Consider the following 10,150-nt stretch of genomic DNA (forward strand, 5'->3'; position numbering starts at 1 on the left):
CAGTGCATCATATCCCAAGCCAGGGATCGTGGACCTGCCAGAAGAGCTTTCGAGAAGGAGAAAAAGTGTCACATAGAGCTAGAGGTGGCATATATGACAGGAAATAGGCCATGGAAGTCCCCAAATGAAATCTAGGAGAGTACGTGTGTGTGTGTGTGTGTGTGTACGCACGCACGCATGCACACCTGCATGTGTTGTGTGTATATAAAGTTCTGTCCAGAGAAATGTCATCTGAGACAGGAAGGGGACTATAAGCTAAGAGGTAGAATATGTCACAAACAGAATATGTATATAGAAAATATGTCCAGTTGTATATATTTCCTGTATACATCAGGAAATAACACAGGACTAGAAATGATATACAGGGCAGGAAGTGGAATCAGGAAGCGATGCACAGAGCAGGAAATAGAAATAGCACCAGAAAACAACATAGAAGGGCACTAGCACAGGAAATGGACTGTGAGAACTAGAAAGTGAAACAGCAGCCAGACGCAGTGGCTCACTTGTAATCTCAGCGCTTTGGGAGGCGGAGGTGGGCGGATCACAAGGTCAGGAGATTGAGACCATCCTGGCTCACATGGTGAAACCCCGTTTCTACTAAAAATACAAAAAATTAGCCGGGTATGGTAACGCGAGCCTGTAATCCCAGCTACTCAGGAGGCTGAGGCAGGAGAATAGCTTGAACCCGGGAGGCAGAGGTTGCAATGAGCCGAGATCGTGCCACTGCACTCCAGTCTGGGCGACAGAGCGTGATTTCCGTCTCAAAAAAGAAGAAGAAACAGTAGGGTGCCAGACGTAGTAGCTCAAGCCTGTGATCCCTGCTCTTTGGGAGGACGAGGATCATTTGAGCCTAGGAGTTCACATCAGCATGGGCAACATGGTGAGAATCCCACCTCTACCAAAAATACAAAAATTAACCAGGCGTGGTGGCACACACCTGTGGTTCCAGCTGCTCAGGAGGCTGAGGTGGGAGATTGACCTGAACCCTGGGAAGTCGAGGCTATAGTCAGCAGAGGTTGTACCACTTAACTCTAGCCTGGGTGACAGAGTGAAACCTTGCCTCAAAAACAAAAATAAAAATATGGCCAGGCGTGGTGGCTCACACCTGTAATCCCAGCACTTTGAGAGGTTGAGGCGGGTGGATCACCTGAGGTCAGGAGTTTGAGACCAGCCTGGCCAACGTGGTAAAACCTCATCTCTACTAAAAATACAAAAACTAGCTGGGCGTGGCAGCAGGTGCGTTTAATCCCAGCTACCTGGAAGGATGAGGCAGGAGAATCACTTGAACCTGGGAGGCGGAGGTTGCAGTGAGCCAAGAATGTACCATTGCACTCCAGCCTGGGCAACAAGAGCGAAATTCCATCTCAAAAAAAAATAAATAAAGTGAAACAGCAGGAAATGAGGTACATCGGGAGGTCACAACCAGAAGAGTTTTGCTTTGGCAGGGCAATAAATGATATTCCCAAGAGGAAGTAGCCCTAGAAATCAGGAAGCAATAAAGCCTCAGTCAGTTGTCTGGGCTCGGAGAAGACTTAAGCTACCTGGGAAAGGGCTGTTGGAAGTAGGAGGCTTATTTAACTATAATGCAGAGGACATTACATGCAGTAAACAAGAGAGATAAAAAGTGACATTTTACATGCCACTTGTAAAATGAAAATAATCGAAAATGGTGTCACCTTGGGAAGTTATGTCACTCTTTACTAAGAGATTACAGATGGGACATAAAAAGTCTGGCTGCTAAGAAGTGAGCATTTCTTTTTAAATAAGTTCCTAGCTAACAGAAAGTGGGATTCCCCCATAGGAAGTGTGTATGTCTTCCTTCCTGTCTTCCGGGGTGCGGGAGTTCAGGCCTTGATTGGACAGTGAAGCCTCCATTCGCCCCCAGGCTGACAGATCCTCCCCTCTGCCCCCAGGCCCTGAGAAGCTACCGTTACTGGAGCACCGGGACTCCCCTCGGCACCGAGGCCTCACCTCGGCCAGGCCTAAAATGCTGGTTATCAGTGGAGGTGATGGCTATGAGGACTTCCGACTCAGCAGTGGGGGCGGCAGCAGCAGTGAGACTGTGGGCCGAGATGACAGCACAAACCACCTCCTCCTATGGAGGGTGTGAGCCTGTCTGCCATGGCCCAGCACTCACCTGCCCACCTGCCCTCAGCCCGCTTGCCTCTTTGTAGCCCACATGCAGACTTTGACCAGGAGTGTCCGGCCAGGGGCACACGTGCCTGCGTGGGCTCTGCCTCATCTTCACAGAAGCATTCCCGATGGAACGCCCACTGGCCAGCCAGGCCACGGCTTCTCCTGACCCTCTGGCTGCCCCAGTGCTCCCAGTCATGATTGGGTGGGGGACATGTGGGCTGACCAGGACCTCTGACCCTGGAGCTTCTACCAAAGACACAGCTGGGTCTGGACCCCACGGGGCTGGGGAGGGCCATGTGCAATATTTGGAGGGTTTTCTGGTGGGCAGCAGGAAAGTTGGGGAACTCCCCATGTACAGTATTTATGTTCCTTTTTAGATGTGTACCTTCCCAAGCACTTATTTATGCAGTGACCTGGTGACCTGGGGTGAGGGTGATTTGAGGAAACGTCATGAGGAAAAGAAACCTATTCCTGCCCTGGGGACTACCCTGGGACTCTAACCAAGCCTTCCTGGAGGGACCCACGCACCCCTGAGCCCCATTCCGTTCATACATACACACACGCATGTACGCACACTGCATGTCCAAGGCCCTAAACACTGCCTATTGACGTAAACTTTCCAGGGCCCCATCCTGATTGGCCTGCCTTCAGTCCTCTAGATCAAGACACTATTAGGGGTTAGTGATTGCCATCTGGGAACCTCCCAGGCTTTGTCATTACCCAGTTTGTTGGTGGTGCCTTTAGTGGTTCCCTAATTTGGGAACACAGATTTGGGGCCTTGGACAAGACTTTCTCTCAGGTAGGAGAAATGGGCCCGTGATCTCCTCATAGTCGCCCTGCTTCCGTGTCTCATGCACTGGCACATGTGGTCACCTTGGAGGGCAGATCTAGGAGCCCCTCACTCTGACCACTGAATCCCTCTTCACACCCCTCCTGCCAAGGGAAGCCCCTTCAGGAAGGAACCCCCAAAGCTGAGGGGCCAGATGTAGCCTCTTCAACAGAGAAAGCTCCCACTTGAGAGTAGCCTCTGACCCCCCACTGGACTGCAGGGAGCCACTCTGGCCCTCAGCCCGCTCACTTCTTCAGCTAAAACTCCAAAGGTTTGGTTTCAGATGGGGTTTGTTTTGTTCTGTTCGGTTTTGGTTTTCTTTGGGGTGGGTGGGTCATTGCGGTCTTAGATTATGTTTCTCTTGCTACCAAACAGTCATGTATTAACTCTCTTTGGATGATGAAGTTTAAGGAGTCAATAAATAGAAACACCAAATGACTGCACTGGTGGCCACAGTGGCCTCCTGTCAGCAACTCAGGGCTCAGTCTCTGGCCACATGGGCCTGCCAACATCCACACACTTGGGAAGAAGGGAGGCCCTGGAGATGCAGAAGAGTGCTGGACGGTGAGGTGCCACAATTTTCTGTTACCCTGGGCAGGTGTCTGGACTGCAGTTTTCTCATCAGGAAAATAAAGGGGTTGTACTAGACCAGTGCTTTGTAACCAGGGCTACATGGCAGAATCCCTTGCAGATGACATATATAAATGTGGAAACATGGTACATAAGTTATTTTCATATCAATCAAGAGCTGAGTCAGTGGGCCTGGATGGAGCTTGGGAATCTGAAGCTGATATGCTGCAGGTAAAGAGCCATGCCGCTGGTGAACCTGTCTGTGGCTCCTCCAGCAAACAATGTTCTCCAGCAAAGCCTCACAGCTGGAGAAACCTGATGAAGGCCAAGGCCCTGCTCCAGTCCTCCAAAGGCTTTGGAGCAAGGGTAGAATCCAAGTCTGTCTGATTTCTGGTCCAAAGAGGTCTGTCATTAAATCAGACACAAGAACACATAGGCCCAGCAACATGGGGCCATCTGTGCAAGGACGAAGAGCCCTCCACACCAGGGTGCACCTGCGGAACTTGAGGTGGCCACCATTAGAAAAGGGCACATCATGCCTCAGCTCTGCTACACGTGTGAACATTTCCAGCCTAGTTGACTGACTTTTGAGTCAGCCCCAGAAGAAGCATGCAAGCTCATACTCTGAGAACTGGCAGCACACCTCTCAGGGGTCTGCCGAGTCCTCAACACCACAGGACGGGCATGGACCATCTCCCTGCAGCATCATTTTACTGGGGATATCTGGGGAGGAAGGGATTCTATTAAGCACAGACGTATTATGGAGCAGGAGGCATCATTCATGTGGAATTTATAATGAAACAAAGCATTAGAAGGAACACAGGCTGTGAAGCTGGACAGACCTTGTTTGAGATCTTGACTTTGCCACTAACTAGCTATGTGCCTATGGCAAGTTGTATCCCCTCTGAGCCTCCATTTCCTCACCTATGAAATGGGGCTGATAATCCCTTCCTGCACAGGACTGCTGCTTGGCGTGCACAGGTCTTTGGATTGCAAGGAAGAGATTCATTGTGCCTGTCACCTAGAAGGGTGCTTATTAGTGGAGACGTGAACTGGCAGCAAGGAGCTGTCACAGGGCACAGTGGCCCAGACATCAGAGCTGCATCTCGGGACATCTGGCCTCTCCACCTTGAGTCTCCAGTTCCTCCCACACTGCCAGTCAGCTGCTGTTCCACTGCTTTCCTGCTTCTGCTGCCTCAGGGGCTCTGCCTCTGCACAGAGGCCCCTGGGCAGACTTCAGTTTTAGCACAAGGTACCCAAGGCCAGATTCTCACCACTTCCCCCACTCAAGTGCCTCAGTAAGAATGGGCTTGGCCCAGCCCACTATTATTTAGAGGGCCACATTCCAGGGTACTGGCCAGCCTGTGGGCAGGGAGGCCCTGGAATGAGCATCAGGCCTCAGGCCCCCTGCCCAGGGGAGGCTTCTGGAAGGATTAGCTCCTCTGAAGCACTGGTTCTTTAGTCTGGGATGTGCATTATAATCATGAGGGCCCGGGCCAATCCCAAACCAATGAAATCTGAACTCTGAGGGTGGGACCCAGGTATCTATATATTTTTTAGACACCCTTTTTTTTTTTCTTTTTCATCCAGTAATGGCTACAAGCAATAGAAACCTTTAGTTGAAGTATAACATTTATACAAAAAAGGACACAAACCATTAGTGTGCAGCGTGATGAGTATTCACAAAGTGAATACACCCAGGTAAAGGAACAGAAAATCTCATCATCCCAGAAGCTCCCCTTAGACCTCCTTCCAGGCCACCCTCCAGAGGTAACCACCCAGCTTCTGACACCATGGTCTAGTTTTGCCAGCCAAGGTAGAGAACTACTACTTTAAAGGGTATGACTATGGTTAGCTACTGGTGTTGGGGAAAGAGGGGCTTGGATTGATGTTAAGAGAGAACGGAACACCAGCCTGGCCAACATGGCAAAAACCCATCTCTGCAAAAAATACAAAAGTTAGCCAGGTATGATGGCATGCACCTGTAGTCACAGCTACTCAGGAGGCTGAGGCAGGGAATCGCTTTAACCCAGGAGGCCAAGGTTGCAGTGAGCTGAGATTGTGCCAGGGCACTCCAACCTGGTTGACAGAGACTCTTGTCTCAAAAAAAAAAAAAAAGAAGGAACAGCTTGAACCAAGGCAAGGAGGGGTAGAGAAGCCTGGTGCAGACCCAGGTGGATGGGGAAAGAAGCAAAGGCAGAGGAGGCCAGATTGGGAGCTCCATGAGCATGGGATTTTCTTTGTTTCATTCTCGGGCCTGGCACAGTGCTTGACACACAGTAGATGCTCAGTAAATATTTGTTGAATTAAATCTGGAGAATTCAGGTGAGAACCAACTCTAGGTCTTGAATGCTACGAAACAGTAAACCCCAGCTTCCACTTAGTGTTTGCTGCAAGCCAGGAGCATAGATCTTGAATCCTCACAATGGTCCTGGGAGGTTGGTACCATTATTACCCTCCTTTTCAGATGAGGAAACTGAGGCTCAGAGAGGTTAGATGCCTTCCTCAAGGTCACTTACCCAGTAACTGGTAGAACCTGGAATCTGCTCAGTTCTCTGTGTCTCATGGAAGAGGGAAGCCAGGTGCCTGGTGTGGCTGGAGAGACAGCCTGAGCAGCCAGAGCCACACGCAGTCACTCATAAGGCTGGACTAGTGTTCCTTAGACCAGCCTTGGGAAGAGAATCCAGATCCCAGATGAGTGAGGAGAGTCCCATCTCCTCTTCAAGGGAGTTCTGCAGGTAGTCCCTTGGGTTAGGGACAGAGGGCAGGGTTTAGCTAGACCATCTTCCTTATGGAAAAGATGAGGGACAGAGAGGGACAGGGACTTACCTGAGGCCACACAGAAAGGCAGCATTGAGGCAAGGGTAGCTGGGAAGGAGATCCCAGGCAGGAAGGTTTCCTGTGGTCAGAAAAGCTAGGAAATGCCCCTTAAAGCCAGGGAAGGCAGAAGGTTAGATTAGCTGGCCTCTAGGGGTCCCATCAGATACCTCAAACCAGCCTCAGCACTTGGCTGGTCCAGAGGGCTCAGTGGAGAGAGAGCAATTCTGTCTTAAGGTCCTACCTTAAACCTTCCGGGCAGGGCCTGGGGAGGGGATGGGGGACCCCAGGGCATGAACTCAAGCTCCAGTCCCGGCCTCTCTGCACTGTGTGATGGTAAGCAAGTGTCTGTCCCTCCCTGGACCTGGATGACTTCTGTGAGTCCTTCACGTCTTCTGTGTGCCTGCCAAACACCAAGTCTGTGTCCTTATAGACTTTAAGCTACAGTCCAGGTTGCAGGAAGCAGCAAGGGGAAGTCTATTTTAGGCCCAATTATAGCCAGTGAAGATCCCTGCCTGGCAAAGGCAAGTGAGCTGGCATCCCAAGCTGCGTCAGGGGTAGTTTGCTGGGCTGGACTGGGGAGGGAGATAGTGAGCAGGCATCGGGGATAAATTGGGGCAGAGCCCTTGCTGCCCAGGGCAAACACTGCACCAAGGAAAGGGAGAGGCAAGGGAGCTCCTGAGTCCAGCAGCCTGAAAGAAGCTGGTGCCCCCAATATGAGGTCTCAACAGATCCTCATAACATGCTTGAATGGGTGAGTTCTCACTCAGAAAGGTGAAGTCATTTGCCTAAGGTCACACAGCCTGGCAATGGCAGAACTGGGACTTAATCATTATCTATGTGACACCAAAGCCTATATTCTTCCATTTCCCTCTAGATTTCTCTTCTCCAGGCTCCTGAACCTAGATGCTTCAGCAAGTCACCTGCCTCCCTGGGCCTGGCTTGCACTCCCTAGCTCTTGGCCTGCTCATGTTCTGGGCCCAGAGGGTAACTGGACTGCAAGTCTCACCCTGACAGTACCCAGGGTCCCCACCAGCTCTACTGTCTGCAGTTCATGGCTCTGGGTTCCTCTCTCAGACTCACCATGGGACCAAGAAGACCCCAAACCTGCCTCCCTGAGCACCAGTCAGATGGGCAATAGAGCCTGGGATGGATAGAACTGAGAGTGCTGGGCCTCCCTCATCAAGGAGCCAGTGAGGCAGGCATCAAGGGCTTGACACCTCAACGCTAGTGGGATTCCAGGTTGAACTTGGTCCTCAGACCTAAACAGCACCCCCGCTCAGCTTCTGCCCTGGCCCCAGGCTGAGCCCCATCCTGGCCTGCTAGACCCAGTTTCTCCTTAGACTGAGCCCACCCTCCCCTGGAGCTAAGGCACAAACACCAGGCAGCAGCCCATCTTCTTAGGGTTAGGACTTGGCCCACTGGGGGTGAGCCTAGGGTGGAGCATTGAAATTTAAGTCTGAGCCTTCTGCTCCTCCAGGCTTGTACTGTATGTACTTCCTTTTGGAATTCCAGCACAACCAGCAGGGTGGCACCACTACGTCTGGTCCATGACCCCAAGGCAGTCATCTACTCAGATCCTCTGCATACAACCACACTGTGTTGGTTCTGATCCTGTGACCCAGGATCCCCACCCTAGGCAGGGCCTGGCTGGGACATGGCACCTGTGCCCCTGCCTCTGGTCTCCATCACAGCTCATCCCAGTTTACTGGGACCTTGTGCTGTGTACCTACAATGAGGTGCAGACGTTCTCTGGGCCCACTTGCCCAGCCGTACCACGTGAAGCTCAACAAGATCGTCTCTGAGGTCCCTGAGCTCAAGGATTCCAGTGCTGACTCCATGGGTTCATTTGAGATGCCAAGATTTTAGAAAGCCTGTGATTCTGAGAGTCCTTTGTTCTCAAGCCTGTGGTTCTCCAAGCTCCATAAACAGCAAGTCTAAATCTTTCCTGTGGCTTCCACAATTCCTTCCCTGTCTACTTACTGTGGAGCAACCCAGATGCTCGTAGATTCTCAGGGAGGGGCCCAGCTCACAGTGGTTTCAGGGTCAGAGCTGGCTGCAGAAGGAGGTGGCCCATCCACCCAGCAGTAAATAATAATTAGGCTCTCTCTTAACCTGGGGGTTGCAGGGGCAGGAAGTGTTTGCGATGTGGCCCTGGGAGACCTACTCTATGGAGCTGTAGCCAGGGCAGCCAGGTAGCCCCTCCCATGGAGAACTGAAATGATCTTTAGGCAACATGTCTGGCACCCTAGTTTTCAGATGAGGGAACTGAGTTGGGGGTGGATTTGATCAAAACCTCACAGAGAGATGGTGGTAGAGAGGGGCCTGGACGTCTCTAGAATGTCTGATTAATATAGCCAGTGCTCCTTAACCAAAAAGATTTCCCCATTTAGTTTACTGATTAAGACAAGGTCTCACACTGTCACCCAGGCTGGAGTGCAGTGGCAGGATCGCAGCTCACTGCAGCCTCAACTTCCTGGGCTCAGGTGATTGGCCCACATATTTTTGTAGAAACTGGGCTTCATCATGTTGCCCAGGCTGGCCTCGAACTCTGGGCTAAGCGATCCTCCCACCTCAGCTTTCCAAAGTGCTAGGATTACAGGCATGAGCCACCACACCTGGCCTTCCCCATTTGGTTTATTGAGTAGCACCTGAAATTGCCAGCATTTGAACTCTAGAACTTAGAGCTGAATTGTAGATGGTCCCCTTACAAAGAAAACTTTTCCAGGAGTGGAGGACATTCTGGCTGCTCTGGCCCCCCATAGGCTGGGATGTGGGACCCTGGAATAATCCCTACCCCAACCCCAGAGGTCTCCACTGACACATGAGGGTGCTGATGTCATGATCCTGACATCAATGACCTGCAGCTCCTTATGCCCTTCCCCCACAGCCTGGGCATGGCCCAGGAAAATGGAAACTCATCCCCTGCCCCCCTCCCCATGCGGTGTCCAGTTCTCCTCCTGGAATCTCCTGGACCCTGGGGACCTGACCTTTCCCGTCTCCTAGTCCCTGGGCTCAGATTCTATGACTGTTTAGAACCCCACCTCCAGCCATCTATCCCCAGCAGACTTATTTACCTTCCTTCCTCCACCTGTCATGGGCTGTGATCCTGACCCCAGCCAGGCCTCTGGCCCAGCACTAGGCCCTCCCTGGCGTCTCAGTCTCCCATCTGCCCTGCTGTCCCGGGAGGGCCTCCTGAGATCCCCTGAATGGTGCTAAGAGGGGGAATGGGCCACTGAGCTGCTGCCTCCAGTCCTGGCACACCCTGTAGCACAACTCCAGGGGACACGATTCAGAGTCGGAATACAGTGTGAATAGGGCCTGGAGTTTGTGATGACTGGGGCTGGGAACTGGCAGGGTGGAATGGCTGTAGTAGGGAGGGCAGCACTGAGTCACCTGTCCTGCTGGAGGGAAACAGTAACTACCCTGGCAGAGAGAAGCGGTGCAGTGAGTGGGGAGTGGAGGCAGGAAACCCCTCCCGGAGTATTTCACTGGGCCTTGAAGGATGCGCAGGAGCCCACCAGGTGGGCGTCCTTTATAGACTCACCTTCACGAGGCCTTTGCTCGCCAATTAGGGTTTCTAGGGTGGGGCCTCGGCCTCGTCAACAAGGCAAAGTGAGGTTATTCTTCCTTGCCACCGACTGGCAGGAGGAAGATGAGGCCCAGCAAGGGGCAGAAGGTGGCTCTAGTTACACTGGCAATGGTGAAAGGACCCAGAGGAGTATCGAAGTCTCCAGTCTCTTTATCTTGCTTCGCACAACCCCTCCTTTCTTGGTTCGGAGCCCTGAAGAGGCAGAT

General features: G+C 52.0%; 1 protein-coding gene across 3 annotated transcripts in view; it reads left to right on the top strand.

The window, feature by feature from the left end:
• Positions 1 to 3,694, top strand: part of ARHGEF17 (Rho guanine nucleotide exchange factor 17) — a 61,209-nt gene extending 57,515 nt beyond the window's left edge. For all 3 annotated transcript variants that reach the window (XM_032258998.1, XM_032258996.1, XM_032258997.1), the window contains one exon: positions 1,914 to 3,694. In XM_032258998.1, the coding sequence (XP_032114889.1) occupies positions 1,914 to 2,110 (197 nt within the window). In that variant the 3' untranslated portion in view covers positions 2,111 to 3,694. The remainder of the gene's footprint in view (positions 1 to 1,913) is intronic.
• The last annotated feature ends 6,456 nt before the right edge of the window (positions 3,695 to 10,150 follow it).

The sequence above is a fragment of the Sapajus apella genome, unplaced genomic scaffold (assembly GCF_009761245.1).
Source record: "Sapajus apella isolate SASKATOON/1434 unplaced genomic scaffold, GSC_monkey_1.0 scaffold106, whole genome shotgun sequence".
Classification (NCBI taxonomy): domain Eukaryota; kingdom Metazoa; phylum Chordata; class Mammalia; order Primates; family Cebidae; genus Sapajus; species Sapajus apella.